The sequence below is a fragment of the Protopterus annectens genome, chromosome 8.part0, assembly GCF_019279795.1.
Source record: "Protopterus annectens isolate FY-2018-M chromosome 8.part0, PAN1.0, whole genome shotgun sequence".
NCBI lineage: Eukaryota > Metazoa > Chordata > Ceratodontiformes > Protopteridae > Protopterus > Protopterus annectens.
Window position 1 is genome coordinate 121312584 of NC_056741.1, and position 18224 is coordinate 121330807.

General features: G+C 41.3%; 1 protein-coding gene across 1 annotated transcript in view; it reads left to right on the forward strand.

Annotated features, from left to right (window-relative positions):
• Positions 1-2155: 2155 nt before the first annotated feature.
• LOC122808155 (CD209 antigen-like) overlaps positions 2156-18224 on the forward strand; it is a 173761-nt gene continuing 157692 nt past the window's right edge. Inside the window, exon 1 of the mRNA XM_044079128.1 lies at positions 2156-2507. Coding sequence (XP_043935063.1) covers positions 2156-2507 — 352 coding nt within the window. The remainder of the gene's footprint in view (positions 2508-18224) is intronic.

The following is an 18224-nucleotide window of genomic DNA, read 5'->3' on the forward strand; positions in this document are numbered from 1 at the left end:
TGATAGACATGGGTGTCTTGAGGCAATGTAGTAATTGTCTCATGTATACTGACAACCATTTACTCCTGAAACAAGCAAATACTTTATGTGAGAGATGTAGTTACACTATGAAATTAGAGACAAGACTCTCACATAAGGACAAATTAAATGCCAGACAGGTTGTCAGCACACACACACTTCCCACACTAAATAAGGACATGACACATAAATCCACATATGCAGAGGTACTCACTAGTAAATTAACAAAATATCAGAGGACTCCCAAACAAGAACCACTTACACACATAACAATGCAAAAAACAAACACAACATATAATAACACACACACACACACACATCAGTGTCTCAAAAAATAAGCCTATAAGGCGTAACACCATAAAACCTAATATACTGGTCATAAGTGACTCCATTGTGAGGCACACAGATGTTTCTCTCACCAGGCTGGGTAAGGAGTGAGTTACTGTTAGCTGCCTGTCAGGTGCCAAAATCCATCCACGAAATGAAGCACTCAAGTCACTCCATCACAGTACTGGTATGACTCTGTCATACTCCATGTGGGGGTGAATGTCTTGAGATGTGCCTCACTGGACTATATGAATGAGACATGACTGAGCTTTTCAGACTATGTGACAAGGCAGGTATAAGCCTAGACTAAAGCAGCAGTCTAACTTCTCCAAGGATGATGCCACAATGCAAACAAAAAAAATGATTGACTTTAACAATTGTCTTAGCTTCTGGTGTCAGTCCAGGGGGATCCAATATCGGTCATCCTGGGAACGCAAGGTTGACAGGTCATGCTGCTATGCCAGAGATGGTCTGCACTTGTCTCATCTAGCTTTTTGGATACTAGGAAAGCTATTATACCATGACCCCCCATTAATATTCCAAAACGTACACGCTGATTGGACAACGTGCATGTTGTAAATCGACTTATACTAATGGAAAAAGGTCCGGTCGCCCGGACTTTTTCCATTAGTATAAGTCTTTTTTAAAACACTGTTTTGCTATGTTAAAGGAGTTTAACATAGCGACACAGGTTTAAAAAAAGCAACGGAGATCTCCGTTGCTTTTCTTAAAGCTGTCTCGCTATGTTAAACTCCTTTAACATAGCGACACAGTGTGTAAAAAGCAATGGAGATCTTGCTTTCTCCGTTGCTTTTTTTTTAAAAACCTGTCTCGCTATGTTAAATGGTTTTAGCATAGCGAGACAGCTTTAAAATAAGCAATGGAGATCTCCGTTGCTTATTTTAAAGCTGTCTCGCTATGTTAAACCCATTTAACATAGAGAAACAGTTTGTAAAAAGCAACGGAGATCTTGCTTTCTCCGCTGCTTTTGCCCACAGCTCTGATGTATTGCGTAGGCATACGCATGCGCAGTACATCAGAACTGCCACGGAATACCAGACAGCTGCGGAAGGGCAGCAAGGAGGCATTATACAATGCCATTATTTAAGAAAAGTAATTATTTTTTTTGTTAAATAATGTCATTGTATAATAGCAATAACCCACGTGATTTGTCTGACTATCAGAAAGGACAACCATTTAAAAATACGAGACATGTCAGATTTCAAAATGTACAAAATATGAACATTAACAGTTCCAAAAGGAAACGTCCACGTTCTATTTTGAAAGGACGTGGCAATACTGTAGATTCTACTGATTATGATACCTCATCAGGGACTGACACGGACACACAACATACCATGGGGTCCCCTACGCCCAAATGTAGTAATCAGACAATCCCTTTAGGCCAACCAGGGGGGGGGAGGAGGGGTGGTAGGAAACACAAAAAAGTTACAAGTCTCCAAAATTTGATGGAAGTATTGACAAACAAGTGAACAATGTTTGTAACATCTCTAGTATTGTATTAACATCTCAACAAATATCTTTATTGAATAAAGGATTATCTTTTATCCCCGTTTTTTTTGTTCCTGAAGATAATTTTGCACAAGATTTATTTTCTTTTTGCAGGCTTATTAACCTTAAATTATTTTTTCAGGACAAGGGGGATGGAGAACAACAACACTTGGATGTGTTTAAATATCATGCTTCAACATTTACACCACCCATGCATCCCACTGTGGGCCTCTTTTTACGTAATGTACCTAGTGATTTACACTTTCAACATCATTCTTCACGACCAATGCCTAATAACATGACTGAAAATGATATATCCAGTCTAGATGAACTGGTCAAAAATAAGGAATTGGTAATTCTTCATGCCGATAAAGGTGGGGCAGTGGTGGTTATGGATTGGAATTGTTATGATAATGAGGCTCATCGACAATTGGGCGATGCCCGTTATTATAACAAAATGCCTCTGGATCCCACACCAGTTTTTAGTGCACAAATTCGTGATTTTCTAGATTCTGCTGTTGATAATGGGATCATTACCTCTCAAACATTAAAACACCTAACCATCACTGACCCTGCCAGGCAATCTATTTATTTCCTGCCGAAGATACATAAAGATCTTTTACATCCACCGGGCAGGCCAATAGTGTCGGGTATAGGATCACTAACTGAGCCACTCTCACAATTTTTGACCAGGTATTTAAAACCACTTTTACCTTGGGTAAGATCTAGGATACAAGATACGACACAATTTTTAAGCATAGCTAATGACATGCAATTAGAACAGCATTGGTGGCTATGCACATTGGATGTAAGTTCATTATATACCAACATCCCCCATTGGGCTGGTCTTGATGCCATTGAGTATTGGCTTTATAAAGCGAACTTGTACCAACCTGGCTTTAATACTTTTCTTATAAATCTTACTGAGCATGTACTAACTAAAAACGTCTTCTTCTATGATCAGGAATGTTATCTACAGATTAAGGGTACAGCAATGGGGGCTTCTTTTGCCCCCATATATGCTGATCTCTTCATGGCTTACATAGAAGAAATCATGATTTATGATGATATGCACAACTTGTTTCTGCCTGAGATTGATATTTGGCGGAGATACTTGGATGATTGCTGGATGGTATGGAGGTCGGACATTGGATATTTGCACGAATTTATGGAGTATTTAAATGACAATAAATGGGGAATTCAGTTTACCATTACTTATGACCAGAAATCCATCACTTTTTTGGATGTTCTGGTAACTAAAAATGAGGATGACACCCTTAAAACTGAAGTTTATAGGAGATTTCCCCAATATAACTCCTTACTCCATGCCTCCAGCTTTCATCCAAAGCACATAGCCAGAAACATTCCAAAATTACAATTTCTTAGAATAAGACGTAATTGCTCAGAAGATGTTAGTTTTAAACATCATGCTCAGGATTTACATACAAGATTTATAAACAGGGGTTATAGCTCAGGATATGTTACTATGGCTCATAATCATGCCTGTGGTTTGAACAGGGAAAATCTATTAACATATAAACAGAAATCTGTATCATCTAATATACTTCGATTCACTACTACCTTTGGCAGGAATACTAATAGATTTATTAATATTGTCAAAGACAATTGGAATATACTTAAAGCGGACAGTAAGATCCAATCACTAATTCCTAATACTTGTTCTTTTTCCTTTCGCAAAGGAAAAAAATTAGCAGGATATTTCAATCATTATAAACATCATTCTGAGTCCAGATTACCTGAATTATTCCAAACTACTATTTTGGGTGATAGATTGATTGGTTGTTTTCCTTGTGGGCATTGTGTCAATTGTAAATACATTTTGAAGTCCAAGGAATTTACCAGTAGAAATAGTAGTACTGTTTTCGATATTCGTTTTTTTGCTAATTGTAACACAGACTGGGCGATTTATATGGCTTGTTGTAGTTGTCATGCATTTTATATTGGTCAGACTTCTAGACCATTTAGGCTACGTATGTCTGAACATCTTAGCGATATTAAATGTAAAAGAACTTCGAATGCCCTATATAAACATACACTCACACATACAACAGCAAAATTTCATTTTATTGTCATAGATAAACTTATTGGTGATCGAAGCCAAAAATCTGGTTGGCATAAGAAACTTGATGCTCACGAGAAAAAATGGATTACAAAACTGGGGGCTTTGTTTAATCCAGGACTTAACGAATGTTTCTGACTGAACTCTCAATATGACTTATTTGTATTGAGCATTTATTAATATTAATGAGTTCATTAATTAATATGTGAATGTCATCCAATGATATTTCTTTACTCATTATATAAGACCACACAATATCATATGTCTTTTGTATCTCACTGAAGAAGGCCAGGATAATTTGTTGGCCGAAACCGGTCTGTCATTTTTTGATATAATATGTGGTCTTAGTAGTTTTTAATAAACTACTTTTTATTGCATGGTTCACCTGTTGCTGGCTTCATTTTTTGGAATTTGTTCTAACCTCTTTGCCGTGCAACTTCCTACGTGCAGGGGAATTTGCTTGTAATGCTGGGTTTACCCACGGTTGGCTTTGTTTGGTCCCGAGGGCTTCGCCCTCGGGACCAGACCACACCAAACGTGGGTAAATCCAGCATTACCCACACCCAGGCGTGGGTTATTGCTATATTAACATCCCCTACTGTGTGCTTTTCTGGCAGTGTCAAAATAACTAACCTCCCATCATAACAAAGTTCTCTATAGATAAACTCAAGGTACTGCTGTTTAATGCTAGGAGTGTAAACATGAAATTGCACTCCCTGGATGCACACCTCACTTTGGAAGATGCTGACATTTGTGCAGTCACCGAAATATGGTTCAAAGGTGCAGAAAGCACCCCAGCCATGTTGAGCTGCAAAGCCTTCCATACATTTAGGACACAAACTGACCATGAAAGAACCAAAGCAGGAGGTGTATCCATCTTCATTAAGGATAAATACACCTCGAGACTGGTCAAGCAGTATGACTATCTTGAGCTACTCCATGTCCAATTAACTATAGACAAAGCCCCCTACCACATCATACTTTCATAGGTCCCCACCATGAAACAGGAAAATTATAGCACGTACCTGGACTTACTACAGTCACTTGGCATACAGCCCAACACCTTATTCATAGGTGATTTTAATTATCCTACCATTTACTGAGAAACATACATGACCAAAACCATGCTGGCTCAGAGGTTTTGGACTTTGTCAGTGCAAATGCTCTAGAACAGCTAGTCAGCACACCTACAAGAGGGTCAAATGTCCCAGACATAGTACTCACTAACATGGGAGAGCATTGCAATCTACCTTATGTGATGCCCCCCCCCCCCCTGTTAAGATTGGACCATAAATCAGTCTCATTCAATGTAATTATATGACCAGATACCCCATCAAGCTCAAAAACGCTTAAGAATTTTTCAAAGAGAAACTACCTCCTACTAACTGATGGTATAAGAAATTTCAAAGTCCTGTGCAAAAGTGTACACCAATGCCCTGTAAAACCACTTAAGCAGTTGTATACAATCAGTTGTACCTGAATGGATTTAAACCAGGTCTTGATGAAAAAACAAGCCACCCTGGTAGACCCCTGGTATAAACAGGCTATACAACAAGAGAAAGAAACTAATATCCAATAACAAGAGGGAACTGGCTCAGCAGAGGAAGAAATCCCTCTCTAGCCTAAACAAACAAATTAGAGATCTTATCAAGTCCTTCAAATCTAATTATGAAGCTAAAATAGCCTCCCTAGCTAAGGATAGTTACAAGGCATTCTTTAACTATGTCCAAAATCTAAAAGGGAATACCCAGCTATGCACTAAACTGGTGAAGGATGGCAGCACCCATACTCAACCAGAGGTAATACCCAACCTGCTAGCTGATAGATTTGGAGCAAACTTCACCCCCCTTCCCTCTAGTCATCCTCCAAAATATACCTGCAACCATTCCTAAACCTATAATCTCAACAGAGCGGATCATCTCGATGTTCTCCAAGGCCAAAAACATGGCATCAACAGTACCAGACTTAAACCATCATCCAGCAGATCCACTTGCATAGACCCACTTGCATTCCTGTTTAACCACAGCCTGTGAACTGGCTATGTTCCATCATAATGTGGGACAGCAACAGTAATCCCTCTGCACAAAGGGGGACCATAAACTGATCCTGGAAATTATAGGGCCATAAGCTTGACTAGCCTCATTTGCAAGGCCATGGAAAGAATCATTCTGGACCTTATTAACAAGGACAAAGGGAATCTCCAAACTCTGGTCCCAACCCAGTTTGATTTTTTTAAAGGTAGATCATGCCTGTTAAACATGGCTGACTTCAAGAAAGTCATCAAGGCCCCAGACAATGGAAAGACAGTACATACAACCTATCTTGACCTAGCAAGGGTGTATGGCACAATCCCCCCTCTCAGGTATTATAGAAAAACTCTTCCAGTTGGGAATTAACCTCTACATTACCAGATGGGAAACCAACTGGTTCACTGACAGGACATATACTGTCAAAGTGGTTGATTTCAACTTTAGCAAAAGACTAGTCACCAGTGGCGTACCACACGGTTCTGTGCTGGGCCCCTTATGATTCAGCATTCTAGGTAAATTTGGATGGCCTGTGGCTGACCAAGGTTGCTGATAACTGCAAATTGGGAGCAACCATTGAGTCCTCCAATGATGTTAATATACTGCAGATAGAGTTAACACAGACACACAATTGGTGCCAAAGCCACATATTAAAGCTAAATGAAAAAAATGCATTATTATTCCTTTTGTGAAAGTGACATTCCTGCTAATTACATTATAAACAACAACCCCTAAGTGTAGACCTAGTGATATGTGATCCGAGTACTCAAGGTGATAGCAATCTGAACTTTGACCACTACATATCCACAGTAGTAAGGAAAACCTTCTATGTGGCACATCTTATAAATAAAGGTATCACATCTAGATCTAAGGATGTTATAATCACATTATACTCAGCCCTCATCAGACTAGTAATTGAGTACAGTGCTCCCTTTTGCATATACCTCACAAGACACTTGCAACAACTGGAGAGACTAATAAAAGTATCACAAGATATCCAACAGTAAAAGCGAAACACGATAACAAATAATCTGTTTATTAACTGAATAAAGCTCTTTTCGTTGTCGCAAGTACGGCAACTTCATCAGATTCATTCAAATAATTTTGTTACAAGTTTAAATAAGTAAACTGCAATCACATGACCACTGTCAGCTGACATACCTATATAGAAGAGTACTAAAACTAAAAACTCTAATCAGTTCGTTAGATTTTATAAAAAAAATCTAAAAGACAGCCTAAGCAGAAGTCATTTAACCAGCCAGAACCTCCAAATACAACAATATAAAGGCAGCAAATAAAATAAAAATAAAAATGAACGATGTTCACACTCAAACAACTCATTAGTGCATCTGAAATACATAAACATGAGCAAACTACTCTATGTTTATGCGACGAGTGAGCTGTTACTCAAATTAAAATAACTAAAATAAATAGACTACATCAGTTTAACCACTCTCCTAAAGAATTTTTTAAGTGTTTTTTTTAAGTGTTGGCAAAATAGATGTAATACTATAAACTTTTTGTTTGTAGACATGTGCGTATTACATAAAACTTAGCCATGTCATATCCATTTCACACTAATGTGAATGCATATTAAACCCACCACAAAGTACATGTGCAAAAAATGTATATACATATGTACAAACATATTAAACAACTAATACTATAACAAAAGAAAACTCATCAGGAATACTAAAGGTCTTCTAATGATTCATCTAGTTAAACTTTTAAGTTTTAGGAGGCAGGAAATGTTGCAGGAATCATTTAATCCAGGATTTGAAAAGGCATTTAGTCTAACCTGCCATGCTAACTCACATTCCTCAAGCATACAAGTTTTTTTGTAATACACACATGTCTACAAACAAAAAGTTTATAGTATTACATCTATTTTGCCAACATAGGTTTCCAGATTAGCAGTTACTGGTAGTACAAAATGGAGATCATTAATCAACCAAGCTGTTTAAATAGGTTATGAAAGTTATTTATTAATTATGTAGCATGGCATGAATGTTAAGTTTTTATATTGTGTAAGGTTATATGAACAGTAAAATGAAGGGATTAAACTGAGATGTTAGCAAACATTTAGATCATAAATTGTGCCAAGTTGACTGCCATGATAAATTGTTCTTAGATAGAATTGGACTCTGGAATCTTTAGAAGATCTTACTATTAAAAATACCAGTAAAAAATTAAAAGATTCAGACTGCCTTGAACTTTAGGTGCACAATGTTTATGTAATTACATGTAGGTATAGTACAGGTACCTAATAATGTTTAATATATCATTGTGGATACGGCTTTGAAACAACCTGACTAGAATTCTATATAGGTAAGAAGGTTCAGAAGAAAATAATTAATTTTACATATTGACATTTTGGATAATAGACCTACATTTGAGTGCTCCAAATTACTGTCCCCAGGATTCAGCAAGCTCTGCATGGTGTGCAGGAATAGTTTAGGAGCTGCTGCAGGCAATATGGCTGATGTGCGATCCAGGAACGGGCTCCTGGAATGTGCATGAGTGCTCCTAAACTATTCCTGTATGGACACGGCCTCTGTATGCTAATTACATAATTTGCTGGTGATAAACATGCTAATGAGGTGAATTAGCAATCCAGGAAACAGGCAGGTGTCAGTGCAGGAATAGTTTAGACTGCAGAAATGTATTCAGCCAGTAGCCGAATACATTTCTGCAAACAACAAAATGGAGGCTTGACAGCTTGTAAAAAAGCATGTATTAGAAGGGTTAGGCATGCCAATGGCCAAATATATGGCCATAGGCATGAAAAATAGTTTCAAAATAAAAAATAACTTCTATTTTGTTGGCCAATTTTGGCCGTTTAAGCATAGGGCATGGGTGTGCAAACGGGATCGGCCTGAAAATAATACAAAAAGTAGGAAATAAGCTGTTAAACCAAAATCATAATTTTGCCATAATAGTCAATGGCATGCATAATACAAGACCATGGAATAGTGGTTGCTAAGGGGGAAGGCTGATGGCTGGATTTGTAACCATGCATTAACAGTCAATCCTATGCAAATGAGGGCAATGTTACTGAATCACAGATTTCCCTTCAGTGCTAGCTTGCACCCAACCATGTAGGTGCAGTAATATCATGGTCCAAGCCTAAGACCTAGATAAATTCATAAGGGGATGTGTCATGTATGCTGTAAGCTTATTGGAGCTCTGTGGTGCATGTTTGCCCTTAGCTAAGCACAGCTAAGTCAGGGGGTGTGTCTAAGGCTGTATTATCTTGCATCAAGAAATCTATGGTGTACACCTGGCCAAGCAGAGCCAGTTTCTGCTAAATGGCGTTTACACTGCCTAAACAGGTTTGCGTGGTGCACACCAGGTTAAAAAAAAAAAAGGAAATAGCAGCTCCGTTCACATCTGAGCACTGGGTTTACATGGCATGCCTTGGGGCTTAAACTGGAAGGCAATGGGAAGGGAAAACAGCAGTAGGAAGGTAATCAAGGAAAACTAGCATAGCTAGCAGGTGGAATGTGTCAGAATCAGTCAATTACACGGGCATCAGCCCAGCCCAGCATACTACTATAAACTATGCAAACACCTTTCACTCTGTTTTTTCCCACAAACTCTACACCACCAATGTACACAAACAGGGAAATTTTACCTAACGAAAGCAACAAAATGATAGGGGCTGCTTTTGCTTTCATAAATCAACATGTGGAAGAGGCTGAGGGTGATGAGGATGGCAATGCTGATGACCAGCCCACAGTGAGGAGAAGGAGAAGAGTGTACAGACCCAGGGTAAACTACCAGGAGCTACATGAGCTGGAGATAGTGAAGCACTATAGGGTGGACAGGGACCTCTTACAGCAAACTGTTGAGCTGTGCCAGCCATGCCTCACACACAGAACCAACAGAGGGGAACCCATCCCAGTGGATACCAAAGAGGTATGGGTAGGCTTAAGAATACTAGCCACAGGTAACATCCAAAGGCCAACTGGGGATATCATGGGGATCTCACAGGCATCAGCATCCAGGGTACTCCACAAGTTCCTGGATGCCATGTCAGCACATGCCGGTGAGCACATATATTTCCACAACACCCATGAGGCATTGGCCAGCAATATGCATCTCTTCCACTAAATAGCAGAATACCCTGAGGTAGTGGGTGCTATAGACTGCACGCACATACACACCAAAGCACCACCCGGCAAGCAGGGTAGAGTCTACATAAACCGCAAGGGCTTCCCCTCCATCAACTGCCAGGTCATGTGCGATGCCCAGGGCATTATCATGAATGTGTGTGCTGGCTCCCACATCTGGCATATGACGCAGCTGTACCAGAGATTTGCCAATGGGGATGTCCCATATGGCCACCTAGTGGGGGATGCTGGTTATGCACTGGAGCCGTGGCTGATGACACCCATCAGAAATGCACACACACTCAAACAAGAATTCCATAATGAGGCACACGCACAGACAAGAATCATAATAGAGCATGTGTTTGGGATGCTCAAGTCATGGTTCCAGTGCCTGGACATATCCGATGGAGCCTTGCAGTACACACCAGCAACATATAACCAAATTATCATTGTATGTGCCATGCTACACAATATGATCCTGTAGAAACAGCTAGCAGGAACAGCAAGGGACAGGGCCACACAGCCCCCCACCACTGCCAAGGCCAGCACAGGCACAAAGTGACTCAGAAGAGGAACAACCTGAGCCTGCCCATGTAGGCAGAAGGAGGCATGCCCAGTATGCCCAGGCCTTGGCAAAGAGGCTACGCATAGCACATACACTGACACAGTAGGAACCCAGGGAATGACACCTTTTTCTGACTCCCACATACAGTAAAAGGGATGCCAAACATGACACTACCTGTGCTTAACCATGTATAGGGAGTGTACTGTCTGCATCCGACATAGTCAGCCCTCCAGCACCATCCTCAATATTGGCACAGCCACAAGGCAATTCACTCTCACTATCAATTGCTGAATGGAGTAGTATGTTCTGCTACTTGTATCTATGGTATGGATGTGAGCATGCAGGGGAATTGGGTGGCTGAATGGGATGGCAGCAGATAGCAGACACCTATATCGGCAACATGAAATCCATACCAAATACTGGTGTCAACAAAGTAGGCAGTACTACACAAGATGACAAAACCCACTGCAGGACAAGTGGTGGGCCAAATGTGTGCCCATAGGACACACACATGCATGTCAGTGAGGCTCACACACCCAACAACAGTCTCAGCCAGCAGTACAGGTATAGATGAACACAATGCAAGTCTGTGCCAATGCCTCCAATTGATGACAATGGAGAACAGCCCCCCTCCAGTCCTACACAAACAGACTACAACAGGTCAGGCAGTGGGATGTTACTTCTGAAGGGTAAGAAGTCTGAAACTGAAATGTAGGTCAATAAAATCTAAGAAATGTACTACACTGATATGCTTTTAGTCTGCATGATAAGTCAGAATACAGAATGAAATGGAAGTCAACAGAGTACCTAAAATACTAGTGCAGTCATAGAAAATGTTTACAGTTGTCAGGTGTGCCCCCCCCCCCCCACAATCCTATGAAGAAATGTAGTAACAGCTATGTGTGGGTATAATGACAGTGGAGCACAGATTACCTGAGCTAGCCAAATTAGCAAGATAGATTGTTGCACGTGTACAATATGCAGGGTTCTGTGTGTGGGTAGTTGTGTGTTGTATATTGTGTGAAAGTGGTCAACATATAGGCATGGAGGGATGTGTCCTGGTGGCCAGTGGCCAGTATTGTTGATGACAGGGCCAAGTTCTCACAACTGCAGTGCCAAACACAATGCATCCCAGCAAGACACAATCCAGCTGTAATCCGTACTAATTATGTGGATGTACTATCTCTCACCATCTGAAAGATGGAAATGGCATGAATGTGGGCCCAGACATACAAACAGTGCACAGGCAGAAGTACCCTACACAGAGAGTGCATAAAATGTTACTCTCAAATGGACATACCTTTGGATTTCTACATACAGGTTAGTAGCACATTAGTTGGCTGTTTAGTATGGAATACTGATGTAGTGTGGCCAAACACTGGCGAGCTCAAAAGGCACAGGTATGAATTACTGAGAATCTGCTGATGTCCCCGCACAAGCCAGCATAAGCAGAATGCCCCACGTATATATGTGAGTCAGCTTCAAGTAGCTTCCATAGCACACATGCACTTAGCTCACCCCACCATCAGCCACAGGTACCACACAGGTTATATCCCTACTTCTGGGAATGAGTACAATATGACCCCCACTTCTGTATGGGAATACCCACAGAATGCAGCATGCTGAAGAGGTGTCCCATGCAGGTGTGTCCATAGCTGTAAGCAGCACCCTGTCAACATCCACACCAATGCATTAATAAGGACAGGAAACCATTGCAATTACACCTTGCACACCTACCCCGTCACACCAGGGAAATACAGTGGCCTGCAGCCTGGGGCTGTAGGAGTGACGGAATGCACTGGCCTGCTACAGATGGCCTGCATCACTAATAAATGCCTCACAGTTCTCTGTCAAAGGCCTGTGTCTTGTCCATACTGCCACTGTATGTTATCTCATGGAATCCCAAATAATGACACAACACAGTCCGCAGAACACAAATGCAACGCCATGTTGACAAATCCCAGTAGCATGTCCACCATGTCCTAATGCATAAACTGTGGACCAACCCCTAAATACTGCTGGGATGAAGTGATAACTATAGGCATACTTATCAGATATTGTTTGCATAATGTTAGGAAGAGGATAAAATAACGGGAGGGGGGAAGCATGGATGCCATGGAGTGTGTGAAGTCTGATACTATGATGTGTGCACATACTATCCCTTCCTGTAAACACAGGAATGGTTGGCTACAAACCTGCTCGTAAACCAGAATGTGAAGGGGTAATGACCAGAAATGTGAGTCCTGCCTCTGGGTAACCTGTGTTAATCTGTACAGCTGTAAGGTATGGCCACAGCAGGATATGGCCATTCTGTCACATCGATAAATGTAGAAGCATGGGATCCTCAGCCACCACAGTACCAAGGTGCTGGACCATTTACACAGACCCAACAGCAAGTGTCTGCAGTCCACCCTCCAGAATGGCATGAGTGTGCAAGAATATATAGGTTGCAGACCACAATACCGGACACAGCTTCATCCATCTTGTATTCCCCAGGAAATTACTGCGAGCAAATACATATACCTGTCAGTAGTTGATGACATACAACATCACAGAGTAAAACAGTACATATCCCTGAATATATCTGCTAACACCAAAACCATGTAGCAGAAGCAGCACAGACACAATTACTTACAATATCCCACTACCCTTTGCCCATTGTGAACCCATGTAGTCAACCTATCTACAGATATTCTGCAGAAACAGGTTGCTAGCTGTAGGTGTAGAACACGAACGTCTACACTGGAGTACAACCTACCCGGAATGGATTCACACATTCAGTATAGAAGATCATACTGGGCATGCTCCCACACTTGGAAAAATGGAGCCCATGTCTGACAACAAAGTACAGAAGGGTCATACTGTGCATGCTCTCACACTTAAAAATGAAGCCCATCTCTGGCAACAATAGTGGACTATATGTATGTGTCAGTCACAGATGTCTGTGCACAGTCCACACTGCACGAGTCATGCTTTGCACACACATCGGATAGGAAGAGAGTGACAGACAGTGACAAAGAGCTTCCCATCATGAGGACTGTCCTACCCAGCACACTTACAATTTGCCAATACCAATGATGTGCAAATGTCTATCACTGTAGACATGCTTTGGGTAGCTCTCACCACTACAGTGCCTGTGATGGTTGTGATAACTGTGTAACATAACAGTACAAGTTATCCATCTAGCAGTTATATACACAGTCCTGTCAAATGTAAACCTGTGTGACTGACTGGTGTGTGTGTGTGCTCCCAGACAAATGGATTATGGCCCATTCACACACACTACACTCCCCATTGCCCTACTTTGGCAAGCCTGCTGCTGTCATTCACCTTGAAATACACCTTTGGAGAAGGGCTAGCCCTGTATGCTCTCTGGCATGTGTGATAAATGTCATGCACTATAATAGCAATACATTATTAAGTAGAGGTTTGAATCTCAATGCTGCAAAGTGTTTGTGTGTGTGTAGGGATCAATGCTTTTGAGGCCACTCACAGTCACTACACCTTCCATTACTGTACTTTAGCAAGCCTGCTGATGTCATTCACCTTGAAATATACCTTTGGAGAATGGGTAGCCCTATAAGCTGTCTGGTGCATGTGATAAATGCCATGCACTGTATTAGCAATACATAGTTAGGTAGGGGTTTGAATTTCAGTACTGTCAAGTGTGTGTGTAGGGATCAATGCTTTTGAGGCCATTCACCGTCAATACACTTTACATTGCCCTACTTTGGCAAGGCTGCTGATGTCATTCACCTTGAAATACACCTTTGCAGAAAAGCTTGCTCTATAAGCTCCATGGTGTGTGCTGTAACTGTGTAATGCTATAGTGTGATGTACTAGCTAGATAGAGGTTCTAATCCCAAACAAGGCAACTGTTAAACTCTGTGTGTTTGTTTGTCTGTGTAGGGATCAATGCTTTTGAGGCCATTCACACTCACTACACCTCTCATTGTCCTACTTTAGCAATCCTGCTGATGTCATTCACCTTGAAATACACTTTTGGCAAAGAGCTACCCTACCCCTATAAGCTCCCTGGTGCATGTAATAAATGCCATACACTGTAGTAGCACTACATAGTTAGGTTGGGGTTTGAATCTCAGTACTGTTTTGTGTGTGTTTGCGTGCAGGGACCAATGCTTTTGAGGCCAGTCACAGTCACTACAGCTTCCACTGCCCTACTTTGGCAAGCCTGCTGATTTCATTCACTTAGAAATACACCTTTGGAGAAGGGATAGCCTATAAGCTCTCTGGCGGGTATGATAAATGCCATGCACTGTAGCAGCAATACATAGTTTGGTAGAGGTCTGAATCTCAGTACTGTCAAGTGTGTGTGTGTGTGTGTGTGTGTGTGTGTGTGTGTGTGTGTGTGTGTGTGTGTGTGTGTGTGTGTGTGTGTGTGTGTGTAGGGATCAATGCTTTTGAGGCCAGTCACAGTCACTACACCTTCCCATTGTCATACTTTGGCAGGCCTGGTGATGTCATTCACCTTGAAATGGATCTTTGGAGAAGAGCTAGCTCTATAAGTTCTCTGGTGCATGCGATAAATGCCATACACTGTAGTAGCAATACATAGTTAGGTAGGGGTCTGAATCTCAGTACTGTCAAGTGTGTGTGTGTGTGTGTGTGCGTGTGTGTGCGTGTGTGTGCGTGTGTGTGTGTGTGTGTGTGTGTGTGTGTGTGTGTGTGCAAGGATCAATGCTTTTGATGCCATTCACAGTCACTAAAGCTTCCATTACCCTACTCTGTCAAGCCTGCTGATGTCATTCACCGTGAAATGCACCTTTGGAGAAAGGCTGTCCCTAAAAGCTCTGTGGCACGCACTGTAGCTGTGTATTACTGTAGTATGATGTCCAAGTCAAGTAGATGCTCTAATCTCAGATATGGCAACTATAAGACTCTGTGTGTAGGAATCAATGCTTTTGTGGCTTGTCACAGTCACTACATCTTCCATTGCCCTACTTTGACAGGCCTGCTGATGTCGTTCACCTTGAAATACACCTTTGGAGATAAGCTAGTCTTATAAGCTCTCTGGCTCATGCTGTAACTGTGTAATACTGTAGTATGATGTCTTAGTTAAATAGGTGTTCTAATCCCAGATATGGCAACTGTAATACTCTATGTGTGTAGGGATCAATGCTTTTGAGGCCAGTCACAGTCACTACACTTTCCATTGCCCTACTTTAACAGGCTTGCTGATGTCATTCACCTTGAAATACAACTTTGGAGAGAAAACTATCCCTGTAAGCTCCATGGCATGTGGTGTACCTGTATAATGCTGTAGTGTGATATCCTAGTTAGGTAGTTGTTCTAATCCCAAACGTGACAATTGTGTGTGTGTGTGTGTGTGTGTGTGTGTGTGTGTGTGTGTGTGTGTAGGGATCAATGCTTTTGTGGGCAGTCACTACACTTTCCATTGCCCTACTTTGGCAAGCCTGCTGATGTCATTCACCCTGAAATACACCTTTGGAGACAAGCTAGTCTTATAAGTTCTGTGGCACATGCTGTAACTATGTAATACTATAGTATGATGTCCTAATTAAGTAGGTGTTCTAATCCCAGACATGGCAGATGTGATACTCTGTGTGTGTGTGTGTGTGTGTGTGTGTGTGTGTTTAGGGATCAATACTTTTGAGGCCAGTCACAGTCACTACACTTTCCATTGCTCCACTTTTGTAGGCATGATGATGTAATTCACCTTGAAATAGACTTTTAGGGAAAACCTAGCCTTCTAAGCTCCGTGGTGCATACAATAAATGCAATATGCTGTAATAACAATACCTAGCTAGGTAAGGGTTTGAATCTCAGTACTGGCAACTAAGTGTGTGTGTCGCTCTCATCAGTATTCTGTGTGGAGGTAGCTGTGATTGTGTAATAATAGGACTCACTGTGGGGTGGGTTTTGCAAATTTCTTATATTGAGGACCAAATAAATGTCACAATGTCCACCTTACCAGGACAACAGACGTCAAACAACAGAGAGGTTGGTGTACACAATCCATACCCCTACATGTGACATTATGGATTGGTGAAAATATAGGCAACCCTTGTATTAAGCAGAGAACACTCTCCACCCATGTCTCATACACAGACACACTTGGCTAGGCCACAACCACTATACTGGTAGTTCCCTGCATATTGCCCACAGATAATAACCACAGTGTGATTGCAGTGGACTCCAAAGGACATGGCACCCTGTTCCATCCCTACAATCCCTACAATATGCAAGTAATTGCTTACAGTGGTCCTTTGCTATGTTCCTCACAGGATGCCTGCAACAACTGTAGAGTCACAAATGTAACCCACAAAGGAAATACTGTGTCTTATACACATGCCCTGTATGGACAGATGTATAGTAGGGCTTATATTTGAAAACAAACCCTGGAAATTCTGTTGTAGTGTGTACAGTAGTGAGATCTGTGTACTTATGGTGATTGCTGACAGTGTGTATTGTGAATATGTACCTTGGCCTGTGTATAGACTGTGGTAGATGTCATTGTTCTTGATCTTGTTCTATCTGATGTTGCATGCTGCTCCAGTGTATGGTACCCTATCAGTGTACATGTCTATAGGGCCAGACCAACACATGTCCCATACTACAGTCAGGCATCAGAATACACTGTGTATTGGCCCAGTATATGTAGGGTTAGTGTGTGAGTGGCACTTATGAGGATGGTGTTTATCACACAGTCCATATACTGTAATATTAAGCACACTTACCATATGTGACTGTGGCTGTGTTCAGATTGGTTGTGGGCAAGCATTCACACAAGTGTCTGTTACTCTGTGCTGTTACATGCCTGCGGACCCTGCTATATTTTCAAGTACATCAGTATTCCCCCATAAAAACTGTAGGTCAGTGTTGTGGCAGTCTGCCTGTATTTTGCACAGTGCTTTCTGACACGCCTAGCAGCTCAGTGTACTTACCCAGTGTGATGTTATGTCCAGATATTTGTCAGATGTACTGTTGCTGGGCCACTGTAACTGTTGTCTAATTCTGACAAAGCAGTGGGATGCTGTACAGATGTATGTCACCAACTAGTGGATAGTATGAGGCCTTGTGACCTCCTCTCTGCTGGTTATTATGTGTCAGGAAATAGAGGAGTGTGTGAATGCATAAATTGTGTGATCTTATCTATTCCAGTACTTACATGATATCCCCATTTACATGGCTGTAAACATCCACTTTGTCAGGCTTAGTCCATACGTCTTGCACTAAGGGGTTCTATGTATAAATCTGAACGGACCAGAGTGTGTCATTCTGTCCACATTTAATGGTCATATCTCTGCTGTATTCCACAGGATCATAACTGTGAAATCGGTCCTACTGCAATATGATGATCTTATAATGTCTGTCAGTAACAGATGGCATACATGTTAATATCAGATGTGACTTCCCACATAACAAGTCCGCTAAGAAAACCCCCGTAACAGTAGAAACAGTCTACATTTATATCTGCAATACTTACATGACAGCCTCTTTCACTAAGAGGTTGTGACTATTGGTGCTGAGGTATGGACATATGTTACACATATATGTATATATATATATATATATATATATATATATATATATATATATAT